This window comes from Scomber scombrus, chromosome 9 (genome assembly GCF_963691925.1).
Source record: "Scomber scombrus chromosome 9, fScoSco1.1, whole genome shotgun sequence".
NCBI lineage: Eukaryota > Metazoa > Chordata > Actinopteri > Scombriformes > Scombridae > Scomber > Scomber scombrus.
Genome location: NC_084978.1, coordinates 24,552,124 through 24,571,668, shown reverse-complemented (window position 1 = coordinate 24,571,668; position 19,545 = coordinate 24,552,124). Strand labels below are relative to the sequence as shown.

The 19,545-nt window shown below is 44.6% G+C and overlaps 1 protein-coding gene across 1 annotated transcript in view; it reads right to left on the bottom strand.

Annotated features, from left to right (window-relative positions):
- The window catches only part of gpc3 (glypican 3), a 107,273-nt gene that overhangs the window by 8,338 nt on the left and 79,390 nt on the right, over positions 1–19,545 (bottom strand). The window contains exon 7 of the mRNA XM_062426285.1: positions 7,147–7,342. Within this exon, the coding sequence (XP_062282269.1) occupies positions 7,147–7,342 (196 nt within the window). The remainder of the gene's footprint in view (positions 1–7,146; positions 7,343–19,545) is intronic.

Sequence of the window (19,545 nt, the reverse complement as noted above, 5' to 3'; positions counted from 1 at the left end):
GTACAAATTAGATTTACTCCGATGTATTTATAGTCCACGCTTCCAGTAACTAATATGATTGTAGAAAAGAGAAAATAGAGAGCGCTCGAGGAGAAATAAAAGCTCGAAACCGAGGCGTAAATTTTAAACTCCGAGAACTCCTGGTAGCGCCGGAGCTGTGAGAGTGGAAAGTGTGTGAGCGGAGGGAGCGAGGGAGTGAGAGAGAGGTAAAAAACCATAACAAATCAAACATACAAAGAGTTGATTCTGCACTGAGGGCAAGGGGCTCGTTCAGGGTGGGGAGCTCTACCGCTCACAGAGAAGGCCTGTAACCCTCGGCAGCTCTGAGGTCGGTGCCGACGGAGGGTCAGAGGTTGACAGGGAGCGCCAGTTAGGGGTGTTTTCTGGAGGGGACGGACAATGGTGGTTCTTATCAGAGTAAGAGAGAGAGAGAGGCAGCAGTGGGCATGCACAGAGCTGAGATGGTAAGCGGTAGATCAGTGCTTGAGTTTGGCCTCAGGGACGTCCTGATCAGGGAACACATTCTCTGTACACTATCTTTATCTTGACATATTGAGGGAAGCTGACATCCCACACAGTCTGTTTACATTTCTCCTCTTGGGTCCAGCAGTCGGTCGAGAGGTTGCTGGCGGATTGAGACATGTGTTTGTTGTGCAAGCGTCCCTGCCAACAAACATGCAGAATTCTTCCTACATTCCTGTCATGGAAAGGACTAGACCAAGAAATACAGCCAAGAGTGACAATTTGGCTGTATCTCACTCTACACACTGAGCGCTCCTGTCGAGCACTTTCGCTATCTATCCGAGCCCCTTTTTAGTGGTTATCCTGCGGTTTTCTCCAGCAGCTCAGAGTCTATCCACAGCAGGACTCCTGCAATGGTCGCCGCGCCGTCGAGATCCTTTCAAGAACGGGGTTGGAAAAACAGAGCGAAGGGGGTTGACTGGAGGGAGAAAGAGAAGAGAGAAGAAGGCCACGCGCACAGAGGGAGAATTTAGGAGGCAAAGGTGAGAGTAGAGGGTTAAAATGTAAAATGCAAAAACCACCCAAACCCTCAACCAGACTTTTAAGACATTCCCACAAAATGGCTGCTGTGTGTCACTGCGGCGGCCAGCAGCGGGAGCAGCGGGCCTCGAGAATGGTCCCGCTGTGTGCAGAGTGTTTGTGGACTGTGGCTAAGCTGATGGACACGACCCAGGAACGGGCCTGGAATCAATTTAGTGCGTCCAAAAGTGCCTGTGAATGTAAATAAAGCTCTTGAGCAAACAAACGCTTTTCCGAGAGGCACACACAAACACAGAAAAATGCACAGGCCTACAAAATGAATCAAACGCTGGTGGGCCCCACTCGTGTAGATGATGAGAACCCGCTCGGCTCTGTGTGCTTGTATCCACAGAAATTAAAACCAGGGCTCTTCTTCCTGCCTTCTGGCTAATCTTAAGGGTTTTATCCCTGGATTGATTTGAGAAAGCTCCATGGCGGAAGACCAACAAGGGTCCAATAAGAGGGTAACTTCATCCCCCTGTTCCCCTCCTCCCCTCTTTTCCCCTCTCCTCTCCAATCTTTCCCTGCACTGCCACCACCCTCTCTGCTCCATAACTGGAGGAACACACAAGGCCTGTAAGAAGGAGAGAGAGAGAGAGAGCAACTGCAGCTCACACCAGCCAAGCCTGTTTACACAGATGGTGGCAAGCTTCATTATTTTTGTGAGGGGCGTGGAGGAGGTGGGGAAGGAGGCGGATTGGCTCAATGTACATTCAGGTTGATCTCAGAGGTTGTTTATAAGCTCAAGGAGGGATGGAGGTGGAGAACATCGGGTCAGAACACTTCCAGTGTGTTGCAGATTATCAGCCTCTCCTCCGCCTCCCCATCAACCCTTCCACACCTCTTCTGCTACATGCTTTTACACCGTAATCATAAATTTTACAAAACAGCCACTGCTTCATGTTCATTAATCTTCTTGAGAATAAACAGATGTCAGTCTAAAGCATGATCGTTTAGCTCGCCAAGGATGAGCCCAGCGGGATTTCGAAAATATTCTGATTTGTAGCTATGTGCGGCTACAGTTTGTCTTAAATAGAGCATCTCTACTTTTATCTGTTTGCTGTCTTCTCAGATGAAAATCATAATGATGCTGTTGGATCACTGGTTGGAAAAACATATACAGTACATCTTGGTACTGAAAAGAAAATATATATACCATCACAATAAAAGATAGGATTTTTGTCTTGACTGTAATGTTGTCATGGAGATTTAGTGAAAGTTAAGTGAGGAAGACTATCTTTTGCATCTTTAGGTCTGTAGTTTTATTTCTGAAACCATCTGTCATTCCCATCCCTCACGCATGCTCACTCATAAATTCCTTGCTGTTATTGGCTGGGAACATCAATTGGGACATCAGCGATCCACATCAGCTGGTCACATCTAACCTATAGCATGGTGACACGCTTTTATTCTCAGCCTATCATATTGTGGCTTTCTTCATAAATATGTTTTCTCCCTCTCTGCCTTAGTGCTGTCAGGCTGCTGTTATGTGCACCCCACCACTTCCCCATCACCGCTCCAGTTGCAGATTCATCAGTTCTAGCTTTATCAACCTCATCATCCTTATCAGCCTCAGCAGAAGTCATCAGCCACCACCAGCTGTGTCTGGACTCTACAGGGGGATTCATCTTGCTGCTGTGCAGGACTGATGTCCTTCAATTCAAAATCTCCCTGTAGATACTAAGCGCCAAAGACTTTTGTCAAGACTGATCAGCAATATCATCTGTATAATTAGCAATTCTTTATGCTTTATTTACTTGTCTATCCTGATTGAAATAAAATAAGTCATTTTAGCTGCTCTATGAAGCTTCTCGGGCCCAGGCTCAGCTAAATGCTAACAACAGCATGCTAACAATGACCAGTTCCCCTGTTAACATGCTAACTAGGACTAAACTCAAAGCACAGCTGAGGCTGATATGAATGTTTTGTACATATTTGGTGAGCCAAAGTTCAGCTCAGACTTTGACCTGTTGGTGGAGCAAGAGGAAAAGTCAGGTGATCACCAAACTTAGCTCGCTTCATCTTCATCAATTTGATGGAATCTGAAATTTATTGCAGTCTGAACCAAAGACATGGGCCAAATGTTAATAGTCAAAATGATAACATGCTACACCCCTTAAGATGTGTCATCTCATTTTCAAAAAAAAAAACCTTCTCAAATAATTGGTGTCATTAAGTTAAGAAGACTTATCCTGATGAGGGTAGGCCCCAAACACTGATACTATGGTTAAGTCTACATGTTTTTTGCCTCAGCACCAAAGACCCAGACCATGTGGGCACCCAGATCCCCCCCGTTCATCCTCCCTTGACCCGAGCATCTGCACTCCTCCTCACACATCTGCATCGCCTGAGCCTGTCTCCTTGTGTCTCACGCTAACCTGTGGCACGCTGGTCCTCTACCTGGCAACCACATGTGGAAGAACATTTTAACTGGGAGGACATTCATGAGCACAGTAGCTCAGATAATCAGCTCTATGAAACTATATGGAGCTTAAACGAGGAGGAAACAGCATATATGGTGGATGCATCCTGAGCCGCCGGAGTTCATGTCAACAGTGTCTGGATTATGGCTGCTTTGATGAAGACATGTGGCAAACACTACCGCGGAGGACCTGGCGCCGTGTGACTCACCTATCAGGTGCCGAGGGTCAAGGGTCACAGCTGCAGTTAATTAACATGCCAGGTTCTCGTACTGGCAGCACGTACGGCTGTTAATTCCACCCACATACAGAGTAAAGAATGTTTAGGTTTTCCCAGTGTATCAACCTTTAGAGTTATCAAAGGTGTTTTTGTCTCTATCTGTTCTTTCGCTGCATTCTTTCATCACCTTCTTCTTTCTTTTACTTGCTCCTTTGTTCTAGCCACAAAAAATTGCAGCAGACCTGAAAGGTGAGCCCGGCCCAGCCTCTCATCGTAAGCCGCATGTTTCACATTACAGGAATATTTCCACTTTGTATTTTGCTAACCCCTGGCACTGATAAAATGCTCAAGAGCTTCCAGAAGAACAGCTTTCCTTCGGGGTGCTTACAGTGACCGAACGTCTGAGCGCTGGAACATAACAAGAGGCCTATTCACACGGCTCCTGCTGAGCATGGCGAGGTACAGCGCACAGCAAGGCCCATCCAGCTCAGCAAGAAAACACACAAGGCAGAGGTCTGGGCTGCTCAGCTGTGGCAGAGCCCACCAACTGTTGGCTTTCTGCTGACAGTTTCCAAAATGCATCAAAAAGCCATTTTAACAAGTTTTTTAGTCTTCCAGTTAGTCTAAGGCTCTTAAATAGCCATCAGTATAAGTGGTTTAGAATTGAGTGGATCACTCACGTTATAAAAAGAGACATTTCTGTGGATTTATTCCACTTTTTCTCGATGTGAATCTTTTTTTTTGAAGATCTAAAGTGGTAAAGAGATGGAGGAAAGCTTAAGGTTGAAACACATTCCTTTTATTTTGCTGCTGTGCATCAATAAAGAAGTGACACACATTTATCTGTGAGTGCCGAAGACTCCATTTGTTATTTACGCTAAGTGACAGCACCTCGAGACCAGAGAAACGATTTACTTTATTTTGCAGCATTTCTCTCACAAAACATCAAGAGCTAAAACTCAGCTGGACGTGATTCAGCTCATTGGCAGGTTTTCATTTTCACACAGCAAGAAGTATTTTAAGAGTTTATGCAGTAAATTGCTCGCGTTTTGTGAGGCTGTGTTCTGAAATCCGAAGTGACGGAGAGTGAAAAAAACGACGTGCGGACGAGGGAATGAAGAGAGGCTTTGAGATAAATCTGCGAGCAGGTTTTTTGGTGGAGATGGTGGCGGGTTCTTTGTTTCTCACAGAGGCCGTACAGTGCGAGGCCAGGTGCGCATGAAAGCGCAGAATCACAGGTGAGCCCTCATCATGAGCGAAAGACAGTCGAATGGCACACAGATTACACGTATAGTAAGCTACAGGCACATACGCAGCTGGCCGAACCTATAATGCATACACAAAAATACCATTTATTACCCTCAAAAGGGGAAGTTTTTCTTAAAATTGTGTGTGAATGCGATGGGTATTTGCTCACTATTTAAACTGTAACTATGTAATTTAAGGGTTACAATTGCCTTCATATAGCTGAAAATATGCATATAGTGTATCAAGTGACTAAAGACAAATCATTTGACCATTATCACTGCCTTCCCATGTGATTTTTTTTTTTTTTACCGTATCACATGTGTGAAGTTTCAGTTGATTATAGTGGGTGTAACCGTGCTTTACAGGATTTAATGCAGGTCATTTTAAACAAAAAAAACTGGATTAAATACCAGCATACCACAAATCCCTTTTCTAATAAGATGAAGCAGCTTCATGTAAAAAAATGTATATCCCTGAATTAATTCTGCAGGCCCATGTCACAAATGATAGCATTAAGTGACACATCCCCAGAGAGGTCACAGTACAGGGTGATCTGTGACTCTGGTGTGCCTGGCAGTTAGTCTGGCTTCGAAAGAGGGGGTGGGGGTCTCTGTCCTGGAATAGCTCTTATGGCCTGGAATGCTCTGGGGAATGTGTGGCGTGGAGTTTGATTGGTCGGGAGTGGAAGCGCGTGTGTGTGTGTGGTATTACTGATCAGAAGGTTATGGAGTCTGTGTGAGGAATGAGCGAGGACAGATCAATCATACGCATGTTTGGGAACATCCTCCATGTGAGGTTGACAGCCGGGCTGTGTGAGTGGGGTCTCAGTGTTGCCTCTGTGCTGTCTGCACCTTGTTGTTGTGGCTTCTCTCACCTTCTTTCTGTGTGTGTGTGTGTGTGTGTGTGTGTGTGCATGCGCTGTGCCACACACTCTACGCTTGGTGAAACCAGATCTGCCTCTTCCATCTCGGCGCACCGGAGCACAGACAGCCAGCCCATTAGGCCTCATGCTCTGTAGGTTGACCTTTGAACCCCTAGTCCCCTGTTTGACCAAAATGGGCTGAGCGGCTATGCTCGGTCAGCGTTTTGCTGGGTCATCACAGGCTATCAGCAGCTATCTGTGTATCTGCCAATGAGCAGGGGACTCTTCAAGGTCTGCAAACATTACTGGCTCATGTACAAACAGGCACAAACAGGCTTATATGTGCCTGCAGACACACACACACACACACACACACACACACACACACACACACACACACACACACACACACACACACACACACACACACGTAATTCACAGCAAAGATGAGGGAACATTGAGAGGACAATGAGATTGAGATGAAGGTCAGACTATATAGGGATCTTTAATTTCCCACTGTGTCAACCCTCAGCAGCATGTAGGAGAGAGGAGACAGTATAATGACTGTGTATTGAAGCAGAACCGTACAGTCAGGCTAACAGGAGCGTGTAAGAGAGGGCATCAGGCTCTCACGGCCCAGCCTGCTGGAAGTGATGGCCCTGCAGGATTCCTGCGTTAACCCTGGGTTCCTGCTCCCGCTCCCTGCCCGGCGATCCCCAAATCTCTGCCATAACATCCCCGACAGAAGGACTACTCCCACTGCCGTGTTTGCTCAGCTGCGCCGGCTTTGTGTCGGCGTATTGAACCCCCTTGTTCCTGCTCCACGGCTGTTTTCTTCCTCTTTTTCTGTTTGGTTTCTTTTCTTCGGACAGTTTGTAGCCTCATTTGTTCTTTGTTTGGCTTTCGGAGAGCCACGTCTGACGTTTTCAAGGGATTGACAGCCGGGGCCAGGTCAAGGGGTCGAGGCGAGGCGGCTACCTGAGGAAGTCTCACGTCTCCCGCTGCATAGTGTCACGGTGGTGTCAACATGTACAGTAGACATGTAAACACCTCTCTGCTGTGCCCCACTGCCTTGTGTTTGGACTGTGATCGCTGTGAGTCACTGCAGAAGAAGCCAGATCCTTTTTCATGCACTTACCAGTTTGAAAGTAAATAGCTCCAATTTGGTTAGCAGGCTTAAACGTAAACAACTTAATAGCTTGTGCCTGACATTTTTTCACAGCCCATCTCATAAATGCAATTTATGGTCATTTCAAGTTATCAGTGTGGATGCAGCACCTAATTTGAAACCACAGAAATTTGCAGTTAAAGTTAATTTGGAGATCCAGTGCGGATATGAGGTCGGCGCATCTAACCTGCAAAGATGCGTAACCGTTTGCGTCTCGGCGGAGGCCCAAGCCCGGACACCCCAGTGCACTCGTCTTCGTCGTCACAGTCACCGCTCTCGAATCCCTCTTCCCCTTCGTCGCTCCACCCGTCAACTCCTCCTCCACCACCTCCACGCGACCGGGCTCTCCAGCGCTTCTCGGATACCGTCACATGCCGCAGCAGCTGTGGAACAAACAGGAAGTAGTTAAAGGTAATGACATTAAGACGCACTCCGCCCTCCTCAGCCTCTCCATGAATCACTCTGCGGCCGGAATGCGCCTGTGCATTAATGGTTTAACAAAGCTGTGAAAATAAATATGGGGTGTCTCTTGATCTGAGCGTGCACTGTATGATTATAACAGCATGGGGGAAATTCCACACAAAAAAACACACTTGGTGACATCTTAAAAAAATGTCGGTATTTACCAAGCGCTAATTATAATCACCAGGCGGGAAAACAGTTTGGTTATCGGTGCCAGTTTTGCTATTTATATCCAAGCGTGATTCATTCAAAGGTTTGCGGCTGCGGCTCCATGTAATTTACTGGTAGAAAAAGAAACATTGGGGCAAGTAGACTGGTGCAATTGTGTTGTTGCTGGCAAACATCATTGTCTTGAGTGGTTGTCCCGGGGCAACAGGGATACAATAACACCACATAACACTCAGCACAAGTGGACATCAAGGCATCGAGATCTAAAAATGAGAAAAGTGGATGAAAGATGAAGAAAAATTGATGCTACTGTTTGTTATGCTCGGATTATAATGTATCTAACATGAAGCAGAGGATCTAAAAGAAGCAGACATTGAGGATTTTTTAACGGAAATATGATCTTTGCTGCACAATCTCCATGCAGTTTGGCCCCTGAGCTATAAAAACAGTTGTTGTTCAACTCAGATATTTAGTGATTTACAGAAGCTCATAATAAGTTGTGCAACACATACCAGATGTGTTTATTGAGATTTGCGGCAAACTAATCAACTCATAAATAATACAGGAATGTCCAAGAGCTGTAAAACAATTTCATTAAATAAAATCTTTGGATTCTTCTTGACCAAATATAAAAAGGGAGGGAATGAAGTTGATTCATTTCATTAGAAAAAATTGAGCGAAACATGACAACTTGAAAGAGGAAACTTTTCTTGTGATGTTTTAAAGCAACACAGGAATAAGAGAGGGGGAGAAAAAAATAAAAAAAATAGTTTCTGTCTTGTATCCACTGGTGAAAAACATGTGAGCGAGCTTGGAAACGACCTACACGGCTGCTCTCTGACCATCTTTCAGGCTCCACAACATCACACATGATTGAGAGCCCTGCCAAGGTAACAGATGTGCTAAATTCCAGCCGCCTGCCCTTCCGAGCCCCCTTTCATCCCGCCGCTCTGCCTCCTTGTTTGTTTTTTATTGATTTCCTTCCTATCTGCATACGTCAGCATGCATTTTTTGTTGTTGTTTTAGTTGTTTTGGCTGTCTATGGGAGAAAATTGAGTTCATATGGGCCTTGTCTCAGGTCAGCTGCAGCGTCTGCCCTGGATCAGACTCTGTGTGTGTGTGTGTGTGTGTGTGTGTGTGTGTGTGTGTGATTGAGAGAGGGAGAGAGAGAGAGAGGAGGTATGAAACCCAAAGCTAATCACAGAATTACGTCAGTCAGAAGATAAACAACCCTGTTCCCTTCGCCTGCATATACAAACCAGTCGATCTGAGTTTTACAAGTGACATAAACTCTAAAGTGTAGAGAGGGAACACACATCACCTTGTTCCCAGCATGGCCGCCCAACAAACCTCCATTCATTTCCCAACATTGAGGCCATACACGACCGATGACCACAACATTTCTAAAAGCCTGGTCACTTAGACCAAGGGATGGACAAATAGTACCTCACAGACAGGACGGCTGATCCATAGGAACATTTTCACGTCTGTTCGAGGGCCACCTAGCAAAGCGCCACCTGTTGAGAGGGAGCAAGAGCCCTCAGGTGTCACATTAAAAACAACCCTGTTATCTCAGATTAACAAACTCTCCCCCCTGTGATGAATGGGCGTTTAATGTACTGGACTGCTTTGTTAAAAGGTAAGAATCGTGTTTGCCTGCATTTGCCGGAGTCCTCCACAGATTTACTGAGGTCCTGAAATTCCTTCTCATGGTTTGTATCCTGGCAACTCAGTTGGACTTTGGGAGGGGAGGGGCGCCCAGCAAACCAATTAAAAGGCAAACAAACACTTGTAAAGCAAGGGGGAGAAAGATGTGGTTCAGGGGTATTTTTGAACAAAACCTAAAAAAAGGTTATGAGGAGCGAAGGGAAAAACATTGACAGCAACTGTTGTGCCCCGGTTTTAGAGCTGAGTCTGTGTGAACACCGCCATGTGTAGTTCACCACCTGCCAGGATGTACACACTGATGCTCCTCAGCACATAAACAGACATGCTGGCCTCTGACTGACAGTATAGTGATGTTAACAGAAAAAACACAGCAGCGTATGAAGGTTTTCGGAATTCAGATTTAAGCCAAACATGTGAGGGAAGTAGGAATAAGAACATACCAGCTATGAATAGCAGCAGATGAACAGCAGATGAGAGTAAAAATGGGTTTTTAGGAATTAAAAAAGAATCACAGCAGTGGCCCAAGTGAGCCATGGCACCGAGCTGTGCCCTGGGCAGGGGCAGTACCTCTCTCTCTCTCTCTCTCTCTCTCTCTCTCTCTCTCTCTCTCTGAGCCTCTGTGGCAGGGCACTGTGGCTTCTTCCCCGCTGGCTGCCTGCCTCTGCCACGGCTGCGGTAGCGGGGAGGGGTGGGATGTATGTTTGTGTCGAAAGTGACGCTGCGCTTTTTGGCACAGCCGAGCCGCAGCGCTATCCGACAAGAGCCTCCAGATTTACCACAAGAGGGAGAAACCTCAAGTCGCTCTGGGCTGGAATCTTCTCCAATTAAACAAAAAACCCAAAGCAAAAGGAAGCAGGGAGGAAACAAATAAAAGAGACTTTTTTCCTTTTTTTTGAGAAATGCTCAGTATGTTTTCCATTAAGAGAGGGAAATCTGGCGCTCTCACTCTCTTCTCTCCTCTCCTCTGGGTTCTTGTGCGAGTCGCATCGGGACCTGCCTTCGACAGACAGCTGGACACAGTGAACATGTAATCAGCGTGGCTATAGGCATCCCGCAGGCCACAGGGTTCACCTCCCTTTAACACAAAAGCACAAGTCACACCAAGGAAACACGGGCTCAAAGGCTGCACACAAAGCCCAAACATGTGGCCGATTGCTCAATGCAGGCCAGCCCAGACAGAGACACAGAAACCGCAAGTCTGTCACTGCCTCCCACACATGACATGAACTCCACACAGGGTCAGTGTTCGACACGACAGCTGCGACTGAGCCCAAGAGCCCAGCCACTGGTTGACCTGCGCTGATAGAAATCAACCTGCACTCACTGGAGCTGTGGGAGGTTTTTTGTGGGTTTTTTTTTTTTTTTTTTACATGAGCTGGCATTATGATCATTATTTGACCATAAATCACAGGGAAAAAAGGCCAAAATCTAAAGATAAACTTGTAAAAACCCTGGTATTAATATAAGTTCTGCTGAAAGTGAATGAGTGATGTTGGGAGGGAAACAGAGAGCGGATGAGTAATGAGCATCTAGAAAAAAGGGGCTTCTTGTCAGTGTGTGATTGGGATCAGGCCCTGTGTTATGTCCTCCTCTCCACGCAGAAGACTTGTCTGGACAAGTTGCTCATGACTCGGCCCAGACGGAATCTGCTGCTCTGAATGTTTCTATCAATGCCTCAACATATCTTGTCTACAAATCTAATCTACAGAACTTGAGGCTTAAGTTCCCCAACAGACTGCTTACCAAACACTCAAATACCAAAGCCATCTCATGTTGATGCTTTCTATAATTGCTTTGAGAGGTGAGAGGTTACATAATTGCTGACTGATTTTTTGGGTTTCCAATTATACTGCTTAATTAAAGTTAATTAAGTGGCTGATATGTTTATATTAACGATGAAAAAAATGTGTCATGTGAAAGGTGATGCTTGTAGTGACAATCACCCGACTGCAGTTCTCGTCATCTCGCCTAGCCTTTTTTAGCATCTTTGAGCTCACTTTTTTGGTTTTACAGCTCGCAACCTACTATTTTGGTCTCATCACTCTCATCGTTGTTTCTAACTGCTGAAAAGCTAAAAACCTATTTATCTACAATTTAGTGAAGCATTTCACAGAAAAAGAGACAGATCTTTTTCCTCACGAGCATGGTAATCTGGGTAAGCGCTTAGGGGCCCTTGAGCAGAGAGGGGTCCAAAATGATGGGAGAAAAAAAATTGTGCAACTTTTTTCGTGTGTCAGACTCTACAGACATACGACACAAGGTTTGGCCCCTTCTCTTAATGTTGATAATTGTGGTCACTGTCAGAAACCTAGTATGTCCCAAATAAAATATGTGAGTTAAATATGAGCTACAAGGTTTCCATCAGAATAAAATAAAAGTTGTTTGGGGGACATAAGCCTCAGTGCACATGGGCCCCTGAGGGTACACAAACATCAGAGCTAAAAGGAGAGTGAATATTGGACTTTATATTAATCAGGTGGTCAGAGTCATGACTGCAAATGCCAATGTTGCTCTGTGTGTGTGCTGTATGTGCACCTGTTTGTCATCATAACTTTACACTATGACAATATGACAGCGTTGTGTTTACAGCTTGTTGTGCTGCCCACAAGAAATCTGTAATTGCAAGTTTTAAAGGATGACTATGATTTGATTTTTATTGTTTTTTATTTTTTTCATTTTGGCCTTTATTTTTTATAAGCAAAGCCAATGCTGAGATCTTGGAAAACGTTGATATTGCCACAATAAAGTCCAATTGGCACAAGGAAAAAGACAGACAGGCTGTAAAAAAGTTTAGCCAGATTATTTAAATCACTTCATTTGTAATCAAAACCCAAAAAAATGTCAGTGGCAGTTCCTCACTGCACAGAAAAACTGTGTGTGAGCACAACTACAGCAAGAATTTTAGGTCAAAGTTGAACCGGGAAGTTAGTCTGTAAACTGAGATGGATGTTTGAAACAGGTTGGGTAATAATTGTACTGTCCACCTTCATTTTTCCTCCACATAAGTTTGCCCCATATGACTTGCTTTGTTCCCAGATCTCAGCAGTTAACTGGGTCAGTGCACAGTCTTTATTACCAATAGGAATGGCGACCAAAACTATGAAAATAAGACTCCGATTGTAATAAACCAGACCAGGCTTTTAACTTTAATAGTGACGAAGTGGTACAGAAGTTCATTCAAACTTCTGACATTATTCTTATTCTTATATTAATCAGCCTTTGAGGTTTAATTACGTTATTTTGCTAAGAGTTCATGAAAACCAAAAACATATTGTAAAGTAGATTGTATATTTTTAAAGTGGCTTAGGAGCCAATGCCCGGGTCACTGTGTTAGACAAATCAAACACATGACCTTTCGGCAAAGACTATTTTCTTTGATAAATGAAGGAAATGGACTTTCCTTCCACCTAATCCCCACATGTACACTGAGCTGTTGCACTTGTATCAAGTTTGCAGACGTGCTGTTTGGAGCACAGAGCTGGGAGAAAAAGCAGGAGAGTGGGAATGAATGAGAGACACCATGGGAGAGTAGAGAGAGAGAGAGTGAGAGAGAGATAGAGAGAGAGAGAGAGGCAGATGGAGGAATGACAGGAGGCACTTTCCACAGGGTGAGTCATGGAAAGCTCCTCAGCAAGCTGACAGGCAAAGCCGCGTTTCGGACGACAGACCCTGCCCTGCAGTCCCACCCGCTTTCCCCGACTCATTACTCAACTTTTATTGAATCTGAAATGTAAAGAGGAGGGGGGACATATGCGCTCTCATTCTTTTCTCTGTTTTTTTTCATTCCTCCCCCCCTTGTCTTCCTCTATCTGTCCACCGTCGAGTATGTCACGCAACGGGAGCTCAGCTTCAGACAGTTAATGCAGACAAGATTAATTTCCTGATGTTAATTCCAGTTGGAACAGAACGCACAGAGGGAGAGAAAAAAAGAGCTCTCCAGTCCTGCGTTAAACTGGGCGTGTGTCCACTCCACCTTTCTGACTAAGCCCATGAGGCTATTTCCAGATTTCTCTAGTTTGGACTGAAACCTGCGTGGATGTTTAGCTTTTGATGGCAGGGACTTTGTTCCTATGGTAGATAATCTTTGAAAGCTAACAAAAACACTCAATCCTTCTATATGCCCTAAAGATTAATAAATTGTTGCCAGTTCATCTTATGGAGGAATAAAACACAGTGTCCTCCATGTTTATTCAGACATATGCAGCTCAGATCAAGGCGGAGCATGAATGCAGAGGGTTAACTCCCCTTGTATTAAATATATCTGGTATGACAACAATTTTCAATCTTTTTTTGAGGCTAACCAAATGAAAATCTTGACTTATGTCTGTGAATGTGCCTGATTGTCTGCTTAGGGTTTAATAGTTTAAAAAGTCTCATTCCTGCACAGGACGTTGGTTGCTAAATCAGATTACGTCCCTCAGACAATCTCTTTTTGTCTGCTGCTCGTCTGCTTTACACGTTATCGCCGCAGTTCCCAGAGTCATGTGTTGCTAAGAAACCCTCCATTTCAGCATCAGCAGACTGTCACTACCTCTCCCATGATCGCACCTACCGGGGAGCTGGTGGACGTTCGGTTGGGCGAGCGGACAAATCTTGTGCAACCTTCGGCGGGGCCGTGGGCCTACAACCAGCTGTACTGTCATTGGCTAGCTTAGCTTGTTTTTAAAAGAGGCGCAGAATGAATGGCTTGACAAGAGGCAGAGAAGGCAAGAAAAACTGAGACAAATGCAGAGGAAAAAAGCTGCCATGACCTGACAGAGTACAGGGGGTTGGCAAGATGAAAAATCAGGGAGCGTGTGAGGGAAATGATAAAGTTAGGGAGTGCTAACACTTTGACAGGTCCAAAGAGGAGCCCCAACGCTGCAGTGCCCCCCAGAGCACTGCCGCCCCAAACAAAAGGCAGAGGAGGAACAGAGGAGGTCTCTGACCCTCACAGGGAGACCCTCTGATGACCTAGCACAGACAGGAAACAGGAAGTGTGACCCCTGACCTCTTTGAGGGGGGGATCCTGTTACACAGCAACACGTGACTGTGCCCAGTGACAACAAGCCCAGGATGTGTGGATCAGATGAGAAACCACAGCAGGAAGACTCAGCGGTTCATATCTCTGCTTCGTGATGTAAGTCAAGAAATATCAGACTGAGAGAATGAGGAGATCTCAAGAAATACGCTCACAGGTAAAAAACAAACAAACTGAGTGTTGCAGTGAGCCGGGTGCCTGGCTTGTGCAACAGGGTTTTTATAAGCTGGCTGCGTGATAATTACACCCAGTGGGGTGGTAGTGGTGTGGGAGCAAAGAGGCGGAGTGGCTGGAGAGAGAGAGGCAACCCTGACATGGGCCTCAAGGGAGGGAGAGGTGGAGGTATGGAGGTAAGGAGGAATGGGTGGCAGTGGTAGAAGGGATGGTTGGGCCTCATTAGCAGGCAGACTAATTGGAAGGAAAAGGGCCCTCACATGCTCTGTCTGACCTCCCTGCCAGCAGGGGAGAAAGCTGGAGTGGGAGAGGGGTGTGTGAGTGTGTATGTGGAGGTGAGGGGGGAGTTGGTATCTCATAGTCAGATTCCTAAAGCTAAGGAACCATAACTCCTCATAATTCCTCAAATCCTAAACTTACGATGGAGTCAGAAAGCTTCTGAAAAAACGTAAGGATAACATGCGTGTGTTGCTCTAACATGGATACTGATTCTGGCTGTAAACGCCCTGCGGCTACTCAGAGGTTTACACCAGGTGTCACACTTCATTTAAAGAACCCTCATGGCTTATACCTGCTCACAAATATAGCAGCATAACAACCCTCCTTCCTCCTCCGCTTCCAGAGCAGTCATACTTCACACACATAAAAACTAGGAGGGCGAGAGGACGAAGGCCTTGAGGGGGTATATTAAATAACGCTTCAAAAACCCTCAGTAAATAACATCAAACAGAAGTTAGCCTCTTTGACTGGGGCGAGTATAATGGCTAGGTTAGCAAGTGTAAGTTTACAAAACAGCAGGCCTAGTCTGACACCCATGGTGTCTATTAGTCTGATTGTAAGCACACCCTGTAGGAAGAGGCCACCGCATGCTGGCCCAGTTATGAAGCAGCTTTCATTTTATCTCGACTGCAATGATTACACACACAGCGATGTGTTTGTTCACATATATCAAAGGGTATTTGAAATGCTTTTACAGCCAACTGTATGCTCATATGTCACTGCTGTCTACGAGCTGGAAATGTATCCACTGTGGTTATATGATAAACTATGTCTGTACAAGATTAACTTCTGTAAGTGTACACGGTAAAAACTGTCCATCCTTAAGTGTGTGTGTGAGTTATATATTAAAGAGTGTTCTGTGCAAGCATGCGCGAGGTGTCGAGCGCACGCTGCCCAGGCTCTGGTGCCTCGGAGGAAGTGAGACTGCGTGATGGAATTTGTGGCGCTCGGGATCTGGTTTATTTTCCACCCTGGATTCCTGTCCTACCTGCAGGATTTTCCCAGGTTCTGGCTTCAATTAGGCTGGGAAGCTGGGAGGAGAGGAGGGGATCTAGGGTTTAAGAGAGGAGGAGAAGGAGGGGGGGGGGGGGGGGGGTTGGAAGAGGGAAGGGCGACAGAGCTGGAGTCTGTCACACACAACTCAGCACAGCTGGGGAGATGGTAAGACAGGCAATGAGAGATAGAGGTGGTAGTAAAAAAGATAAAACATTCAGTTGTAAGGTAAGGTGCTAAAAAAAAGGAAAGCTTTCAATATAAAGACGTGTTTTATTTATCTTCAAATGATAGAACCGTTTTGACAATGTAAGATGAAAAAATTGTATTTTGCCAAAAGGGATTCATAACATTCTCCAACAAAGACGTCTTTCATATCCGTGGTATTCCAAATGTATCTCTCCAAAGAGTGTCATATAGCCAAGAAGAGGCTGTCAGAATAATCCCACAAGGTCTGACCCTCCAAATGGCAAACTCATCTGACAAATGAGTGGGAAATGCTCTGTAATCAAAGACCAATCACATAATTGCTCTATTTTGCCACTAGCTCAACCATCTCCTGTGAGATTAGTCGTTCAGAGGAGAAACCCGATACTCTGGGAAGTTAAACAGATGTTACGAAAAAACAAACTCATCTCCGCAGAACAAGAACACATCATCAAAATAATATATTCTAATTTAGGACCACAGACTCCTACTTCTCCCCCCGCACCCGGGAACACACTTGGCCAGTATTCACAAAAAGAAAGCATTAACCCACTGTCACGGTTACACTGAACTTCTCATTAAGCAAACCGAAAATCCCTTCGGACTGGCATTGCAGTGGGGCTGGCATGTCAGAGGCGAGCAAAGCGTGTTGATGTGCACTCGTCTTTATCAGCTTTGACATACTCCATATACAGGGCACAAACACACAGACAGGACCTCACACAGGAATTTGTTACACAGTGTAAGCATGCACAAAAATGTCCATGGCTCCTCGCTGTCCTGGACTGTTTAAAGATTCCAAGTCGAGAAGCAATAACCGAAGGAGAAAGCCATTTCTCTTCATCCATTTATAGTGCACAGTTCACTTTAAACTTGGCTATGGCTCAGTCATGACATCAGCTGTTTAAGGCGTGAGAAAACGTTGTTTTATAAGCTGAGGCGACTAGCTTGGAGACTTTTTTTTTTCTTCTGATGTTTAGTTTAGCCTCACAGAGGCACAAAGGCAAGGGTCTCCCTGCCAGGCCGTCTCTATATCTGCTGATACTCTCATCAACGCTGACAACGTGAGAAATGACACATTTCCGCCGCATAGTTGCATTTCACAGGGCCATCGTCACGGAGCAGTTAGGAGTGGAGGAATGAAACATCAGGGGGATTAAAGTTGGAAGGAAGTGGATTTTTTGGAGGGGTCCCATGTTCCCCTCACTCTTGGAGAATGTAGCCCCTATATTTTATGACATAGTCTCACATACTATGGGGCTGGGACTGTTTCGTGGAAAGAAACTGGGTCAGTACAAGCTGGAAGAACCATTGATTGTGTTCAGCGTTTGAGTCGAAAGGAGAATAATGTTCATTCACTTGGAAACCGTGAGCAGAATAAAAGAGCCTTACAGGACTTGTAAAGACCAGACTGTGAGTGACCCATGTCCCGACTGTGGATCTGAATGCATATAAAGGACAACAATCTACACATTATTCAGCCTGCAATTCAGAACATACTGTACACGACAACGCACAACATCATGAGACTGAAATACTGCAGTTTTTAATCAGCATGGCACTGTGCTGGTTCACTTCCAGGAACATTACACATACTATCTCATTGCTGGCCTCATACACACTGCATAAACAGGGCAGATGAAAGTAATTATCTGTGAGTTGTGACCTACTCTCTTATATCAGATGGTTAATTAGTCCATTTGCTTTTAGCCCTGCAATCCAGAGCTGGTGGTCTCACAACTGCCAGAGAGGCGGAGACCTTGTAAAACTGCTTTTAACTAAACAACATCACTTTCTCCAGTGCCTTCAGAGGTTGTTTACAGCATGCCGGCTCAGAGCCGCTTGGGCCATGAAATACTGTGTATAGTCAATAAACATTTTGCGGGATTATAAAGCATGTTTAAGGCCGCTTTGGTCAAATATGACATGAAGTGTTTCTATTGGCCGAAATACAAATTTGGATATACAAACGGTTAGACAAAATAACAGAGAATGCTTAATACAACAAGACTAAGAGTCTTATTAGTGGTTCTGTTAGCGGCCCTGTGAGGCTTTACTCAGGTACAGCAGTCTTTTGAGCTCTAACATCAGCATGCTAATATGCTAACAATGACTTTTAGCAAGTAGTTTAGCGTGTTAGCATCCTAAAAGTAGCTAATAACACAGTTTCACATGTATTTGGTCATTAAAAGTACTGCAGGAATTGTAAATTTGTACCTAATGATGGTGCGACAATTAATTAGAATGTATCCACTTTGGACCATGAATAACTGTGGCAAAAAAAAGAAAAACAACACAGTGACATAGGACGAAAAGTCAGGATCACCAAAGTTAGTAGGATTCAGTCTCAGGGAATCATGAATGTCTGCACAAAACTTTATAGCAAAAGTCAATTCAGTCATCAGGATTGATTCTCTGGGAGCCCTGATGGCCTGTACAAAATAGTGCCAATCCATCTGGTAGATGGGAAGGTTGTTTGGATAGATTTTTGGGGGACTTTGAATATCTGTTGCAAATTTTAAAGTAATCCATCCGATAGTTGTTGAGATATTTCAGCATGGATCCAGGCGATGAATCAACAGACAAACTGACTGAAAATGGCTAATATTATTATAAAGTGTCCAGAAAGTTCCACTCTCTGGCTCAACAAAAATGTATATTGTATACTTCACTAAGGGAGTATAATTACTGGACTTTTGTATTGGATTGCATCACACTGTTGGGTGTTCCTGTTATTTTGTTCGCCCCAGTATAGTGATGATTTGTATTAAAAATATTTGTGTAATCTGATTTCTGCACAAACTGGAAAAAAAAAATGCTGCTTTGAGTCATAAACAGTTTTACTGCACATGAAATATGCAATCAAGCGCAGTGAGTCTTCTGTCAGATGTTAATCCAGCCCATTGAAGTCAAGATCTGAAGGGAAGTTGAGAGTTCAAGCAGAAATGTGCTTGACTCTGTTGTATGGTCATCAGATATGGGATTAAAAGCTCTCATGTGAATTGTCATAATGCATAAATATCAGGTGTTTATGTAAACAGAATCAAAAAAACATAAATGCTCACATGTATACCACGACACAAGCGCAACGTGGGAACCGATGATAAAATTAGTTTTGTGTTATTGAGAGCATCTGATCCATGTTTCTGAAGGATTGTCTGAATGTCTGTAACACAGTAAGCTCAGTCATTTCACCAAACTGCATTTTCTTGCAAGATCTCATCAAAAGCCTATCAGGAACCTGATCCACATGGTAAACAGTCCACGCTGACTGCAGCAGCTCTGCTTGTAATCATATTGGTAGAAATGTTTGACCCAGTCAGTGCAGGAAGTTTTGAAAGGCTTATTACATTAGACAGTGTGTGCGTGTGTACATGTCCTGTTTTTTCAAGGTTGAACGATAATTCTGGTTTATTACGGCTTGTGTTTTACTGTCATAGTTTGGACCATGTTTTATATCAGTGGCAATAACATTGTACTCACAAAGTTAATTGAATCACTAAAAAGATGTCCGATGGGGCGATCAAACAGGTTTTAAAGAGATTCACAGGTTAGGTCGAACGTATTTAGAGGGAAAAAACGATAAAGCGTAGAATTATAACCCAAACATTCATT